At 40.8% G+C, this 23,846-nt stretch overlaps 1 protein-coding gene across 2 annotated transcripts in view; it reads left to right on the forward strand.

Moving 5' to 3' along the window:
* Nucleotides 1–23,846, forward strand: part of ARHGAP25 (Rho GTPase activating protein 25) — a 97,477-nt gene that overhangs the window by 65,189 nt on the left and 8,442 nt on the right. For both annotated transcript variants that reach the window (XM_036753055.1, XM_036753056.1), the window contains exons 3-9: nt 570–657; nt 3,862–3,978; nt 9,201–9,408; nt 14,088–14,220; nt 18,127–18,200; nt 19,854–19,975; nt 23,089–23,285. In XM_036753055.1, the coding sequence (XP_036608950.1) occupies nt 570–657; nt 3,862–3,978; nt 9,201–9,408; nt 14,088–14,220; nt 18,127–18,200; nt 19,854–19,975; nt 23,089–23,285 (939 nt within the window). The remainder of the gene's footprint in view (nt 1–569; nt 658–3,861; nt 3,979–9,200; nt 9,409–14,087; nt 14,221–18,126; nt 18,201–19,853; nt 19,976–23,088; nt 23,286–23,846) is intronic.

A 23,846-nucleotide genomic window follows, 5' to 3' on the forward strand; every position in this document is an offset into this window, starting at 1 on the left:
TAAGATCAGTTTTGTATTTATTTTGTTTGCATTCTATTTTCATTATCTGAGAATATATTTCATCCCCTCTGTAGAATGCAAACTTCTTGAGGGAAATTACTCTCTTGCTGTTGTATTTGTATTTCTAGCACCTAATGCAGTGCCTGGCACATAGTAAGTGCTTGATAATGTTGGATTGATTGAGGGGATGGCTTTCTTCCTTTTATATTTGTATTCTAAGTACCTAGCACAGTGTCTGGAATGTAGTAGGGCCTTAATAAACGTGTTTTGCCCTACTGCTAGATCCATGTAGGACTCTGGCTCTTGGGTTGACCTTTCAAGCAGGCATATGACTAGATGACATAATTTCCAGGCTAGAGGCCATAGGATTTAGACTGTCCTGCTCAACTAGTTTGACCCTCTTATTTTATGAGTGTAGAATCTCAGATCCAGAAATGAGGTGACTTGCTTAAGCCAGATTTGAATCCAGGTCCTCTGACTCCAAATTCAGTGCTCTTTCCATCCATCGTGCTGATGAAAGCATTCTGATGAGGACTTTTTTCAAAAAATGCCATTGTTTATGCTTACAGGGCTCCATGTATCTACCAGGAAGCACCATCAAAGAGATTGCCACAAATCCAGAAGAAGCTGGGAAATTTGTCTTTGAAGTCATTCCAGGTGAGCAGCTGAGCATCAGCAGGACCTTCCCTGAGCCTGTCAGTAGCCCCATCACTCATTTCACTATAATTTAACTGATCATTGTATCGAAGAGTACTTTTTAATAATAATAACTCACATTTCTATAAAGTTTTATGGTTTAGAAAGCACTTTCTATGGCTAGAGCACTGGCCCTTGAGTCAGGAGGACCTGAATTCAAATTCAGCCTCAGACAAGTCACTTAACCCTGATTGCCTCTGAAAGCAAAACAAAAACAAATAAGCAAAAAGAAAGCACTTTCTATATATTATCTTATTTGAGTCTTACAAAAAAAACCCTACAGGTAAACAAAGCAAGTGGTGCCCCATTGTAGAGTTTAGGAAACTGAGATTCAGCGAAGTAAAAGGGTGACTCACAGAGTTTCATGTAGCCCAGAAGAGGCAGGGGTAGGACTTAAATGCAGGTTTCTTGATTCCAAATCTAGTGGTTTTCCCACCAAAACATGCTTTTTTTACCTCCACTACAAGAAGGAAGGAAGGAAAGAAAGGCAGACAGAAAGATAGGGAAATGGAAGAAAGAGAGAAAAAGAGAGGGTGGGAGGAAGAGAGAGAGAAGAAAAGAAGAAGAAAGGAAAAGAAAGGAAGGTAAAAGGAAAGATATGGGGAAAGAGGAAGAAAGAATGGAAGGACGAAAATATGGAAAGAAAGACAGGAAGAAAGAATGAGAGAAAAGAGAGAGAAGTGAGAGGAAGGAAGGAAGAAGAAACGAAGGGAGGAAGAAGAAAAAAGAGGGAAGGAGGAGGAAAGGGAGGAGGGAAGAATAGAAAGAAGGAAAGAAAAAAGAAAGAGGAGGGGAGAAAAGGAGTAAGGGAGAAAGGAAGAAAGAGAGGAGGAAGGAGGGAGGAAGAAGAGAGGAAGGAAAAAAGGAGGAAGAAGAAAGTGAAGAAAAGAAAGAATGTAAGAAGACAAGAAGAAAGGGAAGAAGAAAGAAAGGATGAAAGAAGAAAAGAAGAAAGAAAGGGAGGGAGAGAGGGAGAAAGGTAGAAGAGAGGAAGGAAGGAAGAAAAAGCAAAGGAAGAAGGAGAGGGAAAAAGGACTATAGGAAGAAAGGAAGAATTGAATGAAGGAAGAAAGGAAAGAAAGAAAAGGCAGGGAAAAGGAGAAAGGAAGGAAGAAGAAAAGGAAGGAAGATGAAAGAAAAGAAGGAGGAAAAAGAGGGAAAAAAGAAGAAAGAAAAGAAGGAGGGAAGCATAGAAGGAAGGAAGGGGGGAGGAAGGAAGGAAGAAAGAAGAAAGGAAGGGAGATGGAGGAAGGAAGTAAGGGAAGGAAGAAGAAAGATAGGAAGGAAGGAGGAAGAAGAAATAGAAGAAAGGATGGAAGAAAAAAGGAAGAAAGGGAGGGAGAGAAGGAGAAAAGGTGGGAGAGAAGAATGAAAGAAATAGAAAGGAAGGAAGAAGTAAAAAGAGGGAAGAAGAACTATAGGAAGAAAGGAGGATAGAAAGGAGGATGGAAAGAAGAAAAAGGGAGGTGGAAGAAAAGAAGGAAGGAAGGAGGAAGAGAGGGAAGAAAGGAAAAAAGGAAGGAAGGATAGAAGGAAGGGAGAGAGGGAAAGAAGGAGAAAAGGAGGAAGGCTGGAGGGAAGAAAAAAGAAGGAAGGAGGAAGTAGAAAAGGAAGAAGAAAGAAAAGGAGGAAAAAGATGGAAAGAAGGAAGGAAGGAAAGAAAAAAAAAGACATTTGTCACGTACTTATTATGTGTCAAACTCTATACTAAGAACTAGGAATACAAACACAAGTAAACAAGACAGTCTCTGCCTTCAGAGAGCTTATATTCAAGTGGAGGGAAATGGCACATATAAGAATGCTGGAAAGTAGGGGTGGGGGAGGAAGGGTACCCACTCTGGCTAATCCAGCAGGCTAGGAGAAGGAGGTGGCTGGGGCCAGAGCTGAAGTGAAAGTGAAGTAATACATGGTTGGGGTCCCTCCTAAAATGGTGGTCCTGGAGTCAGAAGTCACCAATGAAGGGGCCCAGTACAAAAGTTGGCAATGCAGCAGGTAAGGGGGAGGGTAGAGGCTGGAGTATGATGAGACTAGAGTGAAGGAGGAAGGAAACCCTCTCTTGTCCATTGTGCTTTAATGTTTACACATTGAGGTTTTGTTTTGTTTTTGTTTGGGTCCTTACCTAAGGGGTGGATAATACCCCAGTAATAGCTCAGCATTGTGCTCCTCTCAAGCATCAAAATACAGTTATTCCTTACACATCATGATTTTCCCCATTGTGGTTTCACATATTGTGGGTTGGAATAAGAAATTAAATGGAAATTTTTTGGGAATTTTGCCGAAGCTGAAGACAACACACAAAGGTTAGCAGACAACACAGAAAGAGTTTAGAAACTCAGAAATGCATAAAATATATGTATGGTATTGTATATTATCAACATATTTTATCTTTTAATACTGTAAACCCTGTAAAAGAAAAGGAAAAAAATTCAGATTTCTTCTCTGGTATGAAGGGAGGGCCAAAAATTTTTTACATGGATTTTCCAGATCAAGGGGGCACCCATTCCTAACCCTGCTGATGTGGAAGGGATAACTGTAGAGATTAGTAGCAGACAATGTTAAATCAATTCAGATTAAGGGTTTACAGGTGCATGGTTGGGGCTATATGCAGGGGTGGGGGAGAGGCAGAAAAAAGACACACAGAGAGAGACAGAGACAGAGACAGAGAGACAGACACACACACAGACAGAGAGATAGAGACAGACAGAGAGAAACAGAAAGAGAGACAGAGAGAGTGAGAGAGGAGAGACAGAGACAGGACAGATAGACAGACACACAGACAGAGACAGAGACAGAGAGTTTCACTCAACAAATGCAATTTAACAGAGCTTTATTAAGCATTTGCTATGTGCAAGGTATCTGGATGAGGGTGGAGAGGGAAGGGGTTGACTTGTCACTTCCTTTTTCAGCCCTATAGATATCAATAAGATCATGGCTTTTGTGAGAAAAGCATTTTGTAAACCTCAAAGTGCTATGTATGTAAGAGTGATTATTATTATTTGGCTTTGCTTGGGTGAACCCAAAATGAATGTGGGTGTAATTTCTCTGGATCCTAATGTCACAAGCCCTTGATCCATAATCAATTAATAAATGCTTATTAAGTGCCTACTCAATTTTCTTTTCCTTTGCTGGTTCTAACCCCTCATGGATTATTTTTTCTTCCTACAGCCTCATGGGACCAGAATCGGACGGGACAGGACTCCTATGTCCTCATGGCCAGCTCACAGTCAGAGATGGAGGAGTGGGTGAAATCTATACGAAGAGTCACGGGAGCGCCATCTGGAGGTAACTGGCCACTTAGAGCCGTGGAAGGCATTTGATGAGTCCTGTCCATCAACAGGGCATTATGGAGATTTGGAGGAAGAAGAAGCCAGGTCCACACACTTTTGGGAAGCATACAATATAGCTGAGGGTACAGAATATGGATCCAAGACACAGTTGGAGCATATCTCCCTGGTATTTGCTCTGACATGAGCTACGTAAAAGACTTACTCCCTTGCTAAAAGATTTGAAGTTTGTCAAAGCACTTTTGTTGCAACCTCCTCGGGAGGTAGAAAGTGAAGACACTGTTATCTTTATTTTAGAGTTAGGGAAACTGAGGCCCAGGGACATTAGGGGTTTACCCAAGATCACCCAATTCACAATTGCTGCAGTCAGGATTTGAGCCCAGCCTCCAAGTCAAGGCCTTGGTGGAAGATTCTTTCTGAGTTACTGTTGCCAAAACTGGTTACTAATCCTGATCACTGGGGGCCACCTGAACTTCTTGGAACTTGACTAGCAAGGTGATGGTAGTATGGTACAGGCTGTGTGTACATATTCTGAGGGAAGCCTCAGCAAAGGTGTGATCAAGGGAGAAAACACATATATCTTCAGAAACCCTTCTTTGAGTAAGTTGAAAGCATTCTCTATAGCTTAGAGAAAGTCTTCAGTTCTGTCCTCCTTAGAGAATACCTCTTCTAAGCTTGCCTTACAGATGAGGAGAGCAATCAATTAAGTAAACATTGAATATACATTTATCACATAATAGACACTGCATGAGAGGCAGTGGATAGGGTGCTGGGCCTGGAGTCAGGAAGACCTAAGTTCAAATCTGACCTCAAATACTTACTAGCTGGGTGACTCTGGGAGGTCACTTAACCTCTTAATCTGCTGGAGAAGGAAATGGCAAGCCACTCTGGTTTCTTGCCCAAGAAAACCCCGTAGACAGTATAGACTTGCTGTGGTCTACAGGGTCACGAAGAATTGGATGAGACTGAACAACTGAACAACACAGCTAATCTCTGTGGCATTAAGACAAAAGCAAAATATTATTGACCTCAAGGAACTTATATTCCAATGGCGGAGAGAGATCACATGAACACATAAAAGTATAATTGTAATGGGAGGGGATAATAAATACTGATACCTGGGAGATAGGTTTTACGTTTTATGCATTCAAGAACATAATTCTGAGAAAGAATTCATAGGCTTCACCAAAATGCCAAGGGAGTTCATGACACAACAAAGTATACAACCTTTGTTACAGGAGAGAAGAGGGCCCAGGATAAAGCCTTGGGGTATAGCCACAGTTAAAAGTCGGGATCTAGAAGATGACGCATCATTGGCTACTGAGGAGTGGTCAGCCAGGTAGAAGGAGAACCAAGAGAGATCAGTGCCATGAAAATCAATCAATTAATATTTATCAAGTTGCAGACACTATGCTAAGCATTGGAGATGCAAAAGAGGCAAAAGAATCCCTACCCTCAAGGAGTTTACAATGTAATAGAGGAGACAACATCAAACAAATATATACAAAGTGAGTAATATGAAAGATTAGAAGGAAATAATTAAAAAGGGAAGTAACTGGAATTAAGAGGGGTTGGGGAAGGCTTTCTGTAGAAAGTGAGACTTTAGTTGGGATTTAAAGGAAGCCAGGAGATCAGTTGTCAGAGTTAAGGAGGGAGAGCATTCCAGGCATGGAAAACAGCCAGAGGAAATGCCTGGGACCAAGAGATGGCGTGTCTTGTTCATTGGGCAGGTAGAAGACTGGATAGAAGAGTCCATGTTTGGGAGTAAGATGTAAGGAGACTGGAAAGGTAGGAGAAGTTTAGGTTACGAAGGTCTTTGAATGCCAGAGCATTTTGTACTTGTTCCTGGAGGTGATAGGAAAGTACCAGAGTTTATTGAATTTTATTGAGTAGGGAAGTCAGGAATCAGGGTGGCCATCAGTGACAATTGCTGCACAGAGGTCAGGAAGAATGAGACCTGAGAAAAGACCATTGGATTTGGCAATGAAAGGATCATTGGTAACTCTGGAGACAGCAGTTTCAGTTGAGTGATGAGCTCAGAAACCAGCCTGCAGAGGGGTTAGAATGTGAATGAGAGAAGAAGCAGAGGAAACAAGAAATAGGCTCTAGTCCAGGAGTTTTGCTGTAGAAAAGGAGGAGAGATTGAACAATAATTTGTGAGGCAAAGTGATCTTTTTTTCCCCAAGAATGTGGGAAATCTGGCTACGTTTGTAGGCAGTTGAGAAGGACATAGTGGATAGAGACAGACAATTAAAGAGTTAGAGGGTACACTTATAGGGGCAATCTACAGGAGGAGACTGGAGAAGATCAAGAGATACAGGTAGAACTGGTGACCTTGGTAAGAATAACCACGTTTTCATCAGAGACTGGAATGAAAGAGGGGAGAAGGGTTTTGCTGGCAAGGGGTTTTGAGATATGGTATAGAGGAGGGTCTGTCCACTTAACAAGCTCTGAAAACACATAATTGCATTAATGCCTTGTCAGTATTTCTCCATCTTTTCTACCAGAATAGCAATGAGGGTCTTTATCAAATACTTTGCAAAACAAAACAAAATCCAAACAACCCCATATCCACAGCATTCCTTTGATCTACTGGCTTGTGATCCTCTCAAAAAAGAAAGAATGAGGTTAGTGTGACATGTTCTGTTCTTGGTGAAGCAATGCTTACCTTTCTTTTAGGGAGCTATTTTGGGAGAGGGTAGAATGATTTAGACTGCAGCTGGGAGAAGATGGGTGGGTAGGAGAAGCTGGCTTTCTTTCCTTTGATCACTCCAAAGCATCTCTGGGTCTGGTTTCTGTGGCCTTGCATGCACAAGTCCTAAAACCTGATTACTCTCACCATTGGCTTCTCCACTCGTGCTCACACGCTCCTGAACAGGGGTATAGGAAGTCACACTAACATGTAGTTTGGAGCTCATCTCAAAGAGGCCCTCACTGAAGCAAGGCTGGCCTCTTCTTCTCTAACTGATTACCTATCACATTCCCCACAGTGGCTGTTCTAAACCTTTTCCTCTCTCCTCACGCCTCCCACACCATCTCATCCCCTGTTTTCTTAGCAGAGGACCTCATACTTCACTGACTCCCTTTTTGTTGCTCAGTTATTTTAATCATGTCTGGCTTTTTGTGTAGACACATTTGCAGTTTCTTGGCCAAGATTCTGGAGTGGTTTGCCATTTCCTTCTTCAGCTCATTTTACAGATGGGGAACCGAGGCAAACAGGGTTTATACCTAGGACAATCAATCAACAAAGCTCTTCCTGTATGCCAGACACTATTCTTGGCCTTGGAGATATAAAGACAAAAATCAAACATTTATTTCCCCTAAAGAGCTTATATTTAATAAGAGGAGACAATGTGTATATGCAAGTGTATATAATATAAATATATGCACGTATTTACATGCATAAGCAAAATAAATACATGGTCCAGCCCTTCATTAATATCTTAGCATGAATGTATTGGCAAGATCCTTTCCTGAGGACAGATTTTAATGAGGAGTGTGAATGGCTGCTGGCACTGGACACTTAAAAGAAGAAAAGATGAGGTCTATGCCATGGGAGATGGAAGGAGGGGGCTTGGGTCACCGACTTGAAAGTTTCACTTAGGAATAGCACTGATGTAACCACTCACATCCTATAGCACCTATGAAGCACTAGCCTCACTACAACCTTGAGGCACAAGTAGCACAAAGAGTATGACCAGCTTTTTGCAGATGAGGAAACGGTGGCTCTGAGAGACGAAGTGTTTGCTGTAGGTTCCTAGCTCCTAAGTCAGAGGTGGATGTGAAATCTCCAAGTTCATCCCTCTTGCTTCTCTACCAGGCTGCCCCCTGGTGGTTGGCAAAGAGAGTGAGGTGAGGGCACTGCCCTCATTGACGATCCTGTTCTGTTACTTTCCTTGAAATCACTCCATCCACTGGTGCCTGCATTCCCTTAGAATTGTAAAGCTCACCCAGGGTCATTTGGATTAAAAGAAGAATGTGGTCAGTCAATATGAGAAGAACATTGTGCCTGGAGTGGGATAGAGTGGAGGGCTAGGTCATAGGCTTGGGTCTCTGCTGTCCCAGGATTTTTATTTTGTTTTGTTTTGGGATAACAACTTTATAGACAAGATCTAGGAATTCCAAACCACTGAGTCAGTAAGTACAGAAAGTGGAACAAATTCTAATCCTGGAAGAAGGGAAAAAATATATTTTTTAATGTGTGAAGATGAGATAAATGTCTTCCCTGTCAGGAAAGAATGCGTTCTGAGCTTTTCCCCGACTTTGGGGATGGCTTTACCCTAACCCATATATTCACTGGGTCCCCTCTGAGCACATATCTGGAAACCAACTGGAGGAACTTAGGGAGGTCAGCTGCCTTTTGTGGAAGAGATGCTGGGTTTTGAGTCAGGAGACTTGAGCTCAAATCTTAGCTATGCTGCTTAATCACCTGTCTGTCCTTGGGTACATCTTCCAACCTCTGTGAGCCTCATTTTAGGGCTAATAATACCTTTACTACCTACCTTAAAGTCTCTGCATTCACTGGTCCCTACATTCCCTGTGAATTCAGAGGCTCGCTCAGCATAATTTGAATTAAAGAGATTATGATTAGGCTGGTTGAAAATGGCACCGAGTCCTGGAGATTGTGGCAGATTTTTAAGTGGCCAGATGGCTGGACCTGGAGTTGGGAAAGACAGCTGCAGACACTTACTAGCTCCTGTTACCCTGGACAAGTCACTTAACCTCTCTGTCTCTATTTCCTCATCCGTGAAATGTGGACAGTAATAGATAGTACCTACCTCCTAGGACTATTATGAATATAGAATGAGATTACATTTGTAAAGTGCTTTGTAAACCTGAAAGTACAATATAAATGTTCTTGTTATCTCTGTGTTAAAATTATATCTTGTTCTGCAGCTTGCTTCCTGTGTAGGTGCCAAGATTTGCACATTGCCTGGCACATAGCAGGCACTTAATAGATATTTATTGATTTTATTGATTGACCTTTGTGATCTTCAGCAGGTTTCCTCCCTCTTTGGGTCCCACTTTCCCCATCTATAAAATAGAGATACTGATTTAAATCATTGTTAAGGTTCCTTCCAGCTTTAGAGTCTATGTTGGCATTTGGGAAGGAGAAGGTGAAATTGACAAAGCAAGTTGACCAGTTCATTGAGAGGAAACCAGGATTAACAGGTTTTGGAATTGGTGGGCAGATCTCATTTTTGTCTTTTCTCTCTTCAGTGGTATTTGGTCAGCGACTGGATGAGACTGTGGCATATGAACAAAAATTTGGGCATTACTCAGTGCCCATCCTGGTAGAGAAGTGTATGGAGTTCATCAGAGAACATGGCCTGAATGAGGAAGGTATCTTCCGACTGCCTGGTCAGGACAACTTGGTGAAGAAGATGAAGGATGCCTTTGATGCTGGGGAGCGACCCTCTTTTGAACGGTGAGTCCAGCCTTTCCTGTATGCTCATCTGTATTTAGATTAGGAGAAGGAGTTACTGAGTAAGATGCTGAGTAAGATGAGAAAAGAGTGGAACTATAGGGTGATGCCAGACCCCGGAGGACCCTGAGTACCAGGTTAGGGAATTTAAGCCTTCCTTAGTCAGCCATAAGGCACACTTCAGATGTGTGCTCCCAAAATGAACCTTACTGGAATAAGCTAGGATTATCTCTCTCTCTCTCATTCCTTTCCTCTCTCCATTTCTCCCTTCCTCAAACATTTATTAAGTGCCTACTGGGTACTGAACACTGTGCTAGTTGCTGGGGGAGATGTGAACAGGGGTGTGCTGGAACCAACTCAGACTGGTTCAGGAGAGCCGATTGTTAAATTTTCGCATGAGTATTTACACTTTGGAGGTAGAAACAAATTAGGGCTTGGTTTATTATGTTTATTTGCTCTAGACTTAAGGAAGGGGTGGAGAAAGTGGTAATAATGCAGATTAAATTTAAAAGAGTGTCACTCATGCATTCTCCTTCCAAAGAGCTGGTTGTTAAATATTTACCTAGCACACTCCTGGATTTAAGGTTTAGATAAAACAGAGAATTGTAATGTGGCACCCTGCTGGTGATCAGTGGGCTCTTTAGAGGACCAAGAAACATTGCTTTTTGCAAGAGCGGGTCTAAGGTCTAGGTCTAGGTCTAGACTAAAAGTTTAGCAGGAGAAAAAAAAGTTATCTAAAAGATGTAGTAAATGATAAGTTGATAAAATTCAAAACTAGACAGAAACACAAAAATCATTTAGTTCAACACCTTTATTTTATGAATAGGGAAACTGAGACATTAAAGAAAATCAAAGCACAGTATACATGAATTCCATTGGAAGAAGGTTGTTTCTGACTTGGAGAAAAGGGTGCAGGCCCAGGGAAGACTCCTGAAGGAAGTTATATTTCACTTGGATTGTAAAGGACAGGTAATAATTCAACAAGTGATGAAGGAGAGGGAGTACATTGTAGACATAGAACAGGTAAAAGAAAAGAATGGAGGTAGTCAAATATAAGTGTAGTGAAGAGGTAGGAATAGACCAATTTGATTAAGTTATAGTATATAGCAGATAGTAATATGACAACATATTGGGATGATTATGGAAGGTCAAGTCAATCAACCAATCAAGAAGAATTTAGAAAGTGCTTACTAGGAGGTAGGTACTGTTCTAGGTGCTTGGAATACAAAGACAAAAATGAAATAGTCTCTACCCTCAAGGAACTTATTTTCTTCTTGGGGTTAAGGCGTTTGAACTTGATTCAGTAAGTAATAGGGAGCCACTGGAGATTTTTAAACAGAGGAGTGATGTGACAAGATCTATACATGAGAAATATTCTGGCAACAAAGCCTTAGACCACTGGATTCAGTTCCCAGGCACCTGGGTTTTAGTCCTGGCTGTTCCACTAAATAACTTTATGATCTTGGTCAAGCTGCTCAATCTCTCTGGCCATTACTTTCCTAATCTGAAAAATGAGGGTGTAGGATTAGATAGTTATTAAGATCTTTTCTAGCCCTCTCAATGTTTTTGTTTCTGTGAAGCAGACAGCTTAAATTCTCTGTCTTTGCTAGGTATGCAGGACAGTGTCACCAGTTTGCCTAGGAAAGCAGATGGTGCGCTTGGGTAGGGTCCATCTCCTTGTCCACAGAGTATGTGAGGCTTATCCTTTTGACTGAAAGGTATGGGTAGAAGCTCTAGCCTTGTGTTGGAGGCAAGGGTTATGTGTGAGAACAGGGGAAAATCCTTCAGCTCATTAGGTTGAGTTCACAGGATTGAGAACTGCAAGCAACCTTAGAAATCATGGAGATTAGTAATGAATTGGATTGTAAACTCTTTCATTAGATTGAAACCTCCTTGAGGGCAGGGACAGTCTTTTGCCTCTTTTTGTATCCCCAGAGTTTGCAGGCTCTTAATAAATATTTATTGGTTGACTGATACAGTTTGACACCTTCATTTAATAGAGGGGGCCCAGAGAAAGGAAATGATTTCCCTGTGATCATCCAACTCTTGTGTAGCAGAAGCAGAATTCCAACCATAGGTCTTTTGACATAAATCCACTGCTCTTTCCACTGAAATAGGAAATGGTTAGATAAGTTGGCCCCCTGCCCCTTGCCCAGCTCAGTGTTCTTGTGCTAGAATTGGTGCTATAGATCGAAGACTTTGTGGCAATTGCCCTTAGTGGAAAGATCTATGATGTTGAATTCATTAGCTCAAATTTTATTTATGAGCTGTGTGATCTTGGATAAGTCACTTAACTTCTTTTGAACTCAGGTTCCTCATTTATAAAACAAGGGAGTTGGACTACGTGATATGTAAAGTCCCTTTCAGCCTGTTATCCTACGAAGTAAACTACCTAAAGTCAAACAGCATATTACCATCAGAATCAGAAATAGAGACCAGGACTTGACTCTTAACTCACAGCTCAGGGCTCTTTATTCAGTTCAAGATAGTCTCACTGCCTTTTTAATAGTTCTAGAGAATAAATCTTCCACCTCTCTAGAATTGCATCACAATCCCAATAAGAAGCCAAGAAGACAAATCAGATGGCCCATGTCCATTTCAATCAATCAATTAACCAAATATTTATCAAGGCATACAACAACTTGAAATCTAATTGTGTGTCTGGCACCAAGGGTTTACCAATACAGAATCTTGGAGGTGGTAGATTAGCATGCCACCGCCATGAAAGGATGCTATGTTGGCAGAGAAGTTACATGAGACTGTGATAGACAGTGTGGTAGGGTGGAGACCTGTGTTTAAATTTTAGCTTGGACTCTGACCAGCTGCATGACCACACACAAATCACTTTCTCTCTCCGGGACACAGTTTCCTCATCCATGGAACCACCTCCCTGACAGGCTAATGCGAGAGAAGTGTTTTATAAACCTATAAATGTGAGTTAATGTTATAGACTGAGTGAGTTCTCCCAGACTCTGTTCCCTGAATTTAGATCAATGCTACAGATGCCTCTTTATCTCTGCTGCTCAGGCATTGGACTTGGTTACCCTGCTTACTCTATGCCTAACTTGGCATGGATCCTTGTTTACTCTCTCAGATCATGATTCAGAGACCACATCTTCCTTCCTTAGGAGGTTTTTTCCCCATGGGCTCTGTTAATTGGCCCCCAATCATTGGCATGGTGCCCCATCTCCTCCCTTTGGGGAAAAGTACTCAAAGCTGGTGAGATGGGATTAACACTCAGGATAGTGTTAAAGAATAATGAGGCACCAGACTGAGTGGTTCTGGCTTGGTACCATTGGAGTTCAGAGAAGAGAGAGGTGAGTGTGGCCTGATGTAGTCAGGGAAGGATCACAGAAGATCTGGAAGGGATCCTAGAGGTCATCTGATGTCTTCTTTTTACAGATGAGCAACCAGAGATGTTAAATGATTTGTCCAAAGTCACACAGAAAGCATGTGGAAGAACTGGGATTTGAACTTGAGTCATCTGATTCTAAATCTAGTAATGTGGAAGAAGTGGGATTTGAGTTGTGCCTTGGAATATAGGTACTAAGATTTGGATAGGCGAAGGGCATTCTAGGCTCATGGAAGCTTTTAAAAATTTGTATGGAATTCATAATCTCTTAAATCCTTACCAAGCTTTAGCCCCCTGCCTAATTGGACAATGCTCCCTGGGCATAAGAATGAATGGGGAGGCCTGTTCTTCGTCCATAGGATCTTCTAGTTCCTTATCTGTCTGTAGGACCACAGATAGAACTAGATGAGATATGGAAATTCATTAATTTATGCCTCTCATTTTACAGATGAGGAGAAAGGCCTAGAGGGGCCTTGAGAAGTAGGTATGTGGCTTGAGAAGCAGGATGTATAGAGGAAAGAAGACTGGGTTTAGATCCAGAAGACATTTATATAAATCCTAGCTCTGACACTGGCTAGCTCACTGCACGACCCATGGACGAGACACTTCGCCTTGCCAAGCATCAGTTTCTCCATCTGTAAAATAAGGATAAACGTCATTTCCACTAGCTACTTCACTGGATTGTTGGGAGGAAAATGTTTTGTAAACATTAAAGTGCCATAGAAATGAGAGTATTATCCAAAGGCACATAGAAGTTCATGGCACAGTATTGTCCTCTTTCCATATCACAGACTTCGTAGATTTAATGGCAAAAGACTGGGGCACTTTCTTTTGCAAGTGTAAGGGTCCAGTCAGTGTGAACTACATCCTAGACTTCATAATCTTTTTGTCATATTGTACAAATAACAATATCTCTGTAAGAGTTCACTTGTGGATGCTGACAACCAAGGTGAATCATATATTTCATGCTTGGTAGTCTTCTGCCATGTGAATGATTTTGTGACTCATGTAATTGCCAAAATGATCTTTTACCATATTTTATAAGACACTGTAGGGACCATCATACATTGATTGGCATGATTTGCTCTAGGTGAGATGGATTTAAAAAAATTCTTGCTGTTACAATAGAACTCAAAATAAGGGAACCAAAGTAAATGGTCTCTAAGGTCACTTTTAGCTGTGACATTCCAGATTCTTTGTTCTAAGGTCTCCTCTAGCTCTGACATTCCATGTTCTATAGTCTAAAGTCCCTTCCATCTCTAAGATTCTATGACTTTGAGAGTGAATTTAAATGTTTCCCTTTAAGCCAAGGGTACCTGTTATCTTGCAGAGATACAGATGTCCATACTGTGGCCTCCCTGTTGAAGCTCTACCTTCGAGAACTCCCGGACCCTGTGGTGCCCTGGAGTCAATATGAGGGATTTCTGCTGTGTGGCAAACTTATGAATGCAGATGAATCAAAGGTATCATTGTATTATTGAATCAAAGGGACTATTGTATGGTCCCTGGGCCATAAGGAAAGTAATTTGCTCATAAAGGAAGTAATTTCTTCACTGGGAATTATTCTAGGAGTCAAATATTGCCCAAGTTAGTCCTAAAGCAGGTTCATTTCTTAAAACTCCATTTAGCACAAAATGGCAGCTACTTATTACTTATGTGACCTTAGGTATCTTCTCTTAGTTTGTAAAGCAAAGGGACTGGACTCGACCTCTAAGTCCTTCTGACTCCAAATTCTATGATTGTATGAAAGTCTATACCTATTTACACATCTGTATCTATGCCTATCTATATACATCTACATATATACATATATATATATAATATATAATTTTTCTATAGAATTCTAGAAATTAGAATTTTTTGAAAAATGACACCGGACTTTCTTTTACAAGGAAGAGATTTTTTTCCCCCTGCAGTAGACGGTTCTATTGGGGTCATTAAATCTAAGGGATTATAAAACCATAGGACCTTAGAGACCTCTGAGGCCAACCTTTTCATTCTTACAGATGAGGACATTAAGAGGGGGAAAGGTCACACAACTAATAAGTATGTGAAGGAGGATCTGAACTCAGGTTTCTTGACTTTAAGCCCATCCATTATGAATTTTCAAAACATTAATTTATTTTTCCCCCAATTATTTGTAAAGACAATTTTTAACATTCATTTTTACGAAGTTTTGAGTTTCACATTTTTCTCCTTTCCTTCAAGTTCTTGCAATGAAAAGAACATTTTTGATCCTTGATAAATTCTTTTCACTCATCTACCCATGAGCAACAATAAATTCATTGTAGTCCGATTAGCAAATTAGCCTCCTCCCCCTTTCTTAAAAAACTGTTTGCTCAAAGGAAGAACAAGCAAATTCTCTCCTCAGCATGACATAGTTAATCCATTGGCAGATTTGGAGAGTAGCTTGGTTTTTTTTTCCTTCATGTTGTGGGTCCATTTTGACACCAGGTCCCCTTAACAAGATCTTTGTGACTACAAGGTAAAGTAGGAGGAGCCTGGGGCCTGGATGTTAATCCTTTGCTTTACCATCAAAGAAGAGCTTTCGAGCTAGCTAGGTTAAATAGACAACAGAACTGTCATGGCTGGTTTTTTTTGTTTGTTTGTTTGTTTTTACTGCTCCAATGGATGACCACAGACTCAGAGCTAGAAGAGTCCATGGAGTTCACCTCCAACCCTGCCATTTTGTAGGGGAAGAAACTTAGGGACAGAGGGGAAGGTCCCTTGCTTTTAGGTCACCGAGGAAGTAAAGAGCAGAGTTAAAATTCACCTCCAAATTTTATCAGATCCAGTGGTCTTTTATTTCTATCAGTTACCTCACAGGACTCTAGTGAGGAAAATGCTTTTCAGTAGTCTTAGAGATTTCCCAGAAGTGCTTTTTATTCACTGGACTATGCTAGTTTCGTTTTCACTTCCTGCATGAAGTGAAGTGTAAGAAATTCTGAAGAAACAACTTTCATTCACCTTTCCTGTCCATCTAATAATAAAAAATATTTTGCATTTATTTAATTTGCAAGTAAAACGACTTGCATTTGGGGGGCAGTAAATTGTCTTTTAGGGGTCATTACTATGTATTAGTTCATTTGGAATTCAAAAAGCCCTGTGAGGTAGGCGATTCAGCTATTACCATCCCTTTGAAAGACCAGGAAAGGGGGCAGTTTAGGAAGGGTAAGTGATTTGCCTGTGACCAAACAGCTGAGGGGTGGCTCTTTGTTGTCACTCTTTGAAGGTTTGCAAAACACTTTCTTCTTCACTGACCTGTGAGGTGGGTAGTGAGTATATTTTCCTTTAGAGGGGAAGTGAGGTGCCCTGGGGTCACATAGGTGGTAAGCTTCAGAATAGGAATTCAAACCCAGATCTCTCCTTTATCCGATGTAGATTACTCCCAATAAGGTTTATAAAGGGCTTTCTTTCTTCAGACTCTAGCTCAGCATTTTAGGGATTTGTTTCTGCCTGGTGTGGAATGTTTGTTTTTTTTTTTTTAACCAATGTCTTGGATGGAGGCACATTAAATTTCAGATGATACAAAAGCAGGGGTGGAATTGGGTGTGATTAGCTCATACATTGGATAATAAGAATCAGGATCAAAAATAATATTGACAGGACAGAATATTTTGTTGTTTTTTATTTGAGGGGGGAAGGCAAGGCAATTGGGGTTAAGTGACTTGCCCAAGGTCACACAGCTAGTAAGTGCGTCAAGTGTCGGAGGCCGGATTTGAACTCAGGTCCTCCTGACTCCAGGGCTGGTGCTCTACTCACTGCGCCACCTAGCTGCCCCAAGACAGAATATTTTGGTGACTCAAATTAGATGAGAATGAACAGAGAGAAATACTAGAATAATAGAATACTGTTCTATTGTTAGAATGTAATGTCAGAATTAGAATTACATTAGAATATAACTATATTAGAATAGTTATCACTGGCTGTTGTGAGTAAAGTATTTCATAATCCTTCATTCAATTCGATTTAATCAAAAAATCAGAGATCATAGGATCACAGATTTAAAGCTGTAAAACACCTTGGAGGTCATCTAGTCTAACCTTATTTTTCAGATAAAGAAACTGAGGCCCCAGAAAAGTTAAATGACTTGGGTACTAAGTGGTAGTGTTGTACCAGAAGCGAGCGAGACACACCACAGAGTATAAGTTTTAAGTGGAGAATTTATTAGCCGGCGGCCATCGGGGTACGGCACCACAAATCAATGGCTAATGTGTTGGGGTGATGGCTTGGCTTATATAGGATATGGGGGTACAGAGTGGGGGGGAAGAGGAACAAAGGTCTTGGCTGATCAAAAGATTTAGTCAGGTTATCATACTACTGGGATAATCTCATTTACATTCCTTGGTGGAGTCACGGAGTCCCAGGGATATCTCCCAGGAAGGGTCTGTCAAGTTATCTCTCAGTGGGATGGTCCTATCTATTGACATTCCAGGGAGGAGCCCTGGAGTCCCAGGGGGTTTGCTAAATACAAAAGATATCTGAGTCCATTCTTTCTGGGGGTGCTTGTCAGTAGCTAGGGGTTTCTCAGGGGTTCCTAATTTTCCTTGTATTACAGTAGTACCAAGGATTCCCCCCTGGTCCAGTCTTCCTGCTTACTACACCCTCTGCCTACCAATTTAATTTAATCTGTGCTTATTAAGTATCTACTCTGTGCTTGACACTGGGGATACAAAGTTAAAAAAAAACAGCCCCTGCCCTCAAGGAGCTTATATTCTCCTGGAACTTCAAAACACTAAGGGAATGTGAGCTAGTGTATTATGAGCTTTAGGATATATTTAGGGATTTAGGATTTAGGGATATATGTGTATGCATGTAGAATTATATACATATCATCATACATTATTATAAACATTATATGTGTATGCATATATATGTATATACATATGTATATATGTATACATTATACATACATTATTATACATATTACACACAACACACACACACACACACACACACACACACACGCAGGTTTCTCCTTTGTAAAATTAGGAAGTTGTACTAGATGACCTTTAAGGTCCTTCCAATTCTAGCTCTATGATCCTCTAACCCTTCCTTCTAGAATGGACACTGACTCATTCTTGTGCTCTTATTTTAAAAGTTCCTGGAGTAACGATTATTTCACTCTGTCTCTTGGGGAATCATTCCAATGTTCATAGTGAGTCTCAAGAGTCCTTGCCTTGAGTCCATGGAGTATGTAATATATACATATATATACATTTATATGCATATATACACATATATACATGTATATGTATATATGGAGTATGATACACACACACACACGTGTATATATATATATATATATATATATATATATATATATATATATATACATACTTATCATTTTTCATTTTAATTCTGTCTAGGCACACCAGGAGCTGATGAAGCAGATTTCCAATCTCCCCAGAGACAATTACAACCTTTTGAGTTACATCTGTAGGTATGTATTCTGCTGGCTTGACTGGGAAAATCAGCACCTAAAGATATAACATTCCTGATTTTCAGTGAGACCAGCAGGAAGAATTTTTGTTAATAAACGGGCTGCACAGCCTCAGTTTGAAGTGTTTGGGAGCCACAGTGATAGACTCCAGGAAGGGATCCCGAGCCAGAATTTCTTCTGTGGAACCTCCATGATCTCACATAGCCTCTCCACTAATTGAGCAGTCTTCTAGCATAGGCTAGATGACAAGATGTCAAGATCATAATAGAGAAGGATCTGGATGTAAATAGGGAATAGATTAGATAGTTTCTAAGGTCTATTCCCACTCCAAGATGCCTTGTGGTTTTGATGGGCTAATTGACTGTGTCTACTTCCCCTGCAGACCTTACCCTAATGCTACTCACAAGACCAAAGTCTTGGGATTGAAAGGCAATGTCAGAAACCAGAAAGGTCTCCTTCATCTCTACAGCAAAGGATTTGATATAGAGGTCCTGGATTCAAATCCCATCTTTGCCATGTACTATCTGTCTGACATTGGGCTAGTTACTTCACCCTTCTAGCCTGAGGTTTCTGCTTTATAAAATTAGGAAGTTGGAATAGATGACCTTTAAGGTCCTTCCAGTTCTAGCTCTATGATCCTATGACTCTGACTGATTGCTGTGACCTTATTTCAAAACTTCCTGTAGGAACAATTATTTTACTTTCTCCCTTGGGGTTTGCTCAAAGTGAATCTCAAGAGTCCTTGCCTTGAGTCCACGGAGTATGTAAAATATAATACTTAATACTATATTGTTGTTATTCAGTTCTTTTTCAATTTTGTCCAACTCTCTGTGACCCCATTTAGGGTTTTCTTGGCAAAGATACTGGAGTGGTTTGCCATTTCCTTCTCCAGCTCATTTGTAAGTTGAAGAAACTGAGACAAACACGGTTAAGTGACTTGCCCACACTCACACAGCTAGTGTCTGAGGCCAGAATTGAACTCAGGAAGATGAGTCTTCCTGACTCCAGGCCTAGCACTGTGTCACCTAGCTGCCCTTAATAATATACTAGTTATTGGCATTACTATATTACTAATCTATGCTATGTAATAAATATGGCATTAAATACTTGCTGAGTGCTTTATATACCAGAAGCTTCAGAAGATCTGGGTGAGATTGGCTAAGTATTCTCAAATTGAGGTTTCTAATCTCTGTGATCTGTCTTTCTTAATTTTCCCTCCCCATCTCCTCCAAGAAAAAAAATCAAGCAAACTTTCATTCACTGTCATTTCTGGTTTTGGAAATGTGAGAGCTACTAAGAAACAGAGGGGGGGGGTGGGGGGAGGGAAATGAAAGGCCAGTTGAGACCACTCTTTGCTTGCCTTTTCCCTGTGTTTGAACGCCCTCTGTGTATTCCATGATGGTACCAGCACTCCCAGAAGATTCTGAATTAGGTCTAGAGTCTCTTGTACTTTTCATTAGTGAAATTAAAGCCATCAATGGTGAGCTAAATCCCTCAGACCTGATACTGCCTGACCAAGGACTAGGGGAAGATTGGCTATATTCCAGAGACTCAGAGGAAGTTGGGGATCACTCCCTGGGATTTTGTAGACACCATGAAGGCTTTCTTTTGCCAAGCTTCCAATTTTCACCTGTGGAATGTATTTTTTGTCAGGTTCCTGCATGAAATCCAGTTAAACAGTGCAATTAATAAGATGGGTGTGGACAACCTGGCCACCGTGATTGGTGTGAACCTCATCAGGCCCAAGGTAGAAGACCCTGCTGTGATCATGACAGGTAGGAATTGGTTCATGAGTTAGAAGGCAATCCAGAAGAAAATCCATATATACATATATATACCTATAAACAATATCTGTTATATCTACAAAAACAAGCAATATAAAATAATTTTTGTATCACCACTTGCTTCTCATATTCAATAAAGATAAAATCATTTATGCGCTGCTAAAATGATAAAAGTGACATTTATTTCTAGTCTACATTTATTTTGCAAACTCTAGCCTCATCATATGTGTGATACACACAAATGTGTGATACACACAAATGATAGACACGATACACACAATGATACACACAAATATGATATACACCCTACACATACATGCATATATGACATAATGGCTGCAAGACTTGATTTCAAATCTTTGCTCAGAGACTAAGTGACCAGGGGTAAGTCACCTAACCTCTTTTAGCCGCAGCTTCCTCATCTGTGAAATGAGGAAGTTGGACTCTACGTCCTTGAGACTTTATATCCTTCTAGCTCTAAATCTATGATCCCATGACATGGAATTCCCACTTGCTAGTAATAAAAATGCCTTTGGGAGGCAGGATGGTGCAGTGGAGAGAGGGTTGGTCTTGGAGTATGGAAGATCCAGATTCAAGTCCTGTCTCTGATACATATGAACTAGGTGTCCATGGTCAAAGTATGTAACCTCAGTGCCTCCAGACAACTCTACAGATGGTCCTCATGAAGGAAGGAGTTCATACCACTTATCACATATCATTTGAATGCACTTATCAGGTATATGTGTCTATTATGGATTTGTGTTTTATCTCCCATTAGACTATAAACTCTAGGCAGGCAAAGACCAAGTCTTATCTAAACACAGGAGGCATTTAATGAATATCTGTGGAATTGAACTGAGTAACACTTTCCACTTCCGCCTGGTATTATCCCATATACTATCTTATTTAAGTTTCTTGAGAGCAGGGACTGTTTCATTTCTATCTTTGCATCCTAACACCTCCCAAAGTGCTAGGCACCTAGTAGGCATGTGATAAATGTTGGCTATTGATTCATTGATCTTCATAACAGCATTACAAGGTAGCAGGGTGACTATTTCTCCACTGTGCAGATCAGGAAAATAAGGCTCTTAAAGATGGAAGCAGCTTCCCTATGGTAAAGTGGGCAAGGTAAAAATCATTATCTTCCACTAGAATGTAGGTTCTTTGAGCACAAGGTCCCCCTCAATTTTATCTCCTAAACTCAGGCTTATAATAGGTGCTTAATACATGCTTGTTGATTAGTTGATCATCATCATTTTATAATTGAAATTAAGGAATTAAGTGACTTCCAATGGTTGAGATAGATAGGTCTCATCCTAATTTTACAGCTTAGAAAATTGACTTTCCGGGGCTAATTGACTCGCCACAGGTGTGATTTCCAAAATGAGAGAGCCAAGATTAGGCCCTGGGTCAACTGACGCTGCACTTCTGAGTGACCTTCTTTCCACTGTATCAGATGAAGTGAGATGTTTGGGTAGCATGAAAGAATGGTCAGGATATTTGGGTTTTGTTTCTAGCTTGGTGACTGACTTCCTGGAACAAAACTGGACCCAGGCCATCTCAGTCTCAGAATTTAGAGCCAGGACTTTAGGGATCAAGTCCAACTCCATTTTACAGAGGAGCAGATTGGAGATCAGAGCAGGGAAGTAACTTGCATGGGCTCACAAGTGAGGACCAGAGCAGGATTGGAATCCAGATTTTCTGAATCCAAATCTGGGTCTCTTTAGGAAACTGTAACTACTACTGCACCTGTGACTCCCCAGCTTTTCAAGGGCTAGACGTAGGGAAAGTACACGGTGTTTGGTAGCTCACTCAACACACCTGGTCCAGTCTCCCTCATCACCCTATGGGCAGTGGGGAGGCTCAGATGAGGGACAGAAGAGCTCGCTACATAAAAATTGAGATCTCTTCATCCAGACCAGGGGGTTTCCAGTCACGAAAGCTGGGAGTCCCAGCTGCAATTGCCCCTATTTGTGGGCTTCATGGAGGCTGATGAATTATAATGTTTTAATACAAAAATTAGAGACTTGTACAGTTTGGAGGTCACCCATGGATGAGCCACAATTGACCAGAGAGCCACAGTTTGTGGATATCAGGTTAAGAGATATGTGGGAGTTAAATGACACTGGCTACATTTCTACAGATCATTAAGGTATAGAAAGTATTATCCTCACAACTGTAAGACAAATAGTTTAAGTATTTTTATCCTGGGTTTGGATGAGTAACTAGGCTCCAACAGGTCAAGTGATTTGTGTGGGATCACACAGCTAATAAACAGAGACAGGATTTGAACTCAGGTTCTCCCAAAGCAGATCCAGTGCACCTTCTGCTGTATCATGCTTCCTTCCATGCTAAGAAGAACATGCCCTTTTGGTCATGAAAATGAAAACAAAACAAAACCTCCCTTTGAGACTCTTCTCAACCTTCAGGCAATGAACTTGGTTGGTTCTACTTTCCTTGAGGCAGCATAATCCCTGAGTAGTGCCCAGGAGCCAATGAGGAGATAGGGCATCCTCGGGGAGGACTGCTATTGGATCTTCCCTTGTTTGGTTTGTATTATCCCCTTAGGCTTTGGGGACAGCTTAATCTTTTCAAAAAATAATTAATTAATTAATTATTTTAGTTTACAACACTCAGTTCTACAAGTTTTTGAGTTCCAAATTTTCTCCCCTTCCCTCTCCTTCCCTCCCTCCCCCAAGATGACATGTAATCTAATATATACCTTCACATTAAACTTATTTTGGACAGCTTAATCTTATGTGAAATTGATAAATCCTTTGGTGATCTAGAACTCAGATTATTGGTTTCCTCAATTGAGATTTTCTAATATTGGGATTTCTTAAAGTGGGGACCAACTGTATTTACATGGGTGGGAAAATGCACACACAGATCACAATTTTGGATTGCAGGAAGACTAGCAAAAGAATACTTCAGCAGCATTACTAGAACTCAGTCCAGTTCTATGGATTCAGGACATGTGAATGGTATGAGTGTGTGTGTATATGTGTATGTGTATGTGTATGTGTGTGTGTGTGTGTGTGTGTGTGTGTGTGTGTATGTGTATGTGCATGCCTGGAATTACTTTGTCATCCCTTCTCTTTCAGGGACTCCCCAGATCCAAAGAGTGATGACCATGATGATTCGAGACCATGAAGTGCTCTTCCCCAAATCCAAGGACATTCCCCCATCTCCACCTGCCCAGAAACATGACTCTAAGAAGTCTCCAGTCCCTCGGAGTTCAGTTGGCTGGGATGCTGCTGAGGATTCCTCCATGACTCGGGCAGATAGTTTTAATCAGATGGTAAAGTACAGCTTATCCCAGAGTAGAAAGCCTTCTTAATCTTTTGCTTTATTCTGAACAGTCCAAAATAAGATTCCCCATAACTCACTATTTTAAGAAACATATACATAGGCCTGCATCACCTCTGGCCTGGATGAGAATCTCGCTGTTACTAGTCTCTCTCTTTTCTAATCTACTTTTCACATAACTGTTAAAATCATCTTCCTAGGGCACAACTCTGACCATGTCCCTCCTTTTCTCAATAATCTCCAAAGGCTTCTTATTGAACAAACGGAGATGGATGGATGATAAAGCATTTATCGAGTGCTTACTATGTGTCAGGGACTGTGCTAATGATGTGTATAAGTAAAGGATACAGTTCCTGCTTTCAAGGTGTCTAACTGGGTTGTGTTCTGCCATTAGAATTTGGGAAGACAATACATATAGGGGAGCTGAAAAGTGGGGAGGGGAGGTACTCCAGAATGGATTCAAAATGGTGGCCAGAACGTGATGTGATCCTCCGCTTCTTCCTCTTGGTCTATTTTCCCAATTTATTTCTTTTTTCCTCTACATATTCTTCTT

This window comes from Trichosurus vulpecula, chromosome 3 (assembly GCF_011100635.1).
Source record: "Trichosurus vulpecula isolate mTriVul1 chromosome 3, mTriVul1.pri, whole genome shotgun sequence".
NCBI classification, from domain to species: domain Eukaryota; kingdom Metazoa; phylum Chordata; class Mammalia; order Diprotodontia; family Phalangeridae; genus Trichosurus; species Trichosurus vulpecula.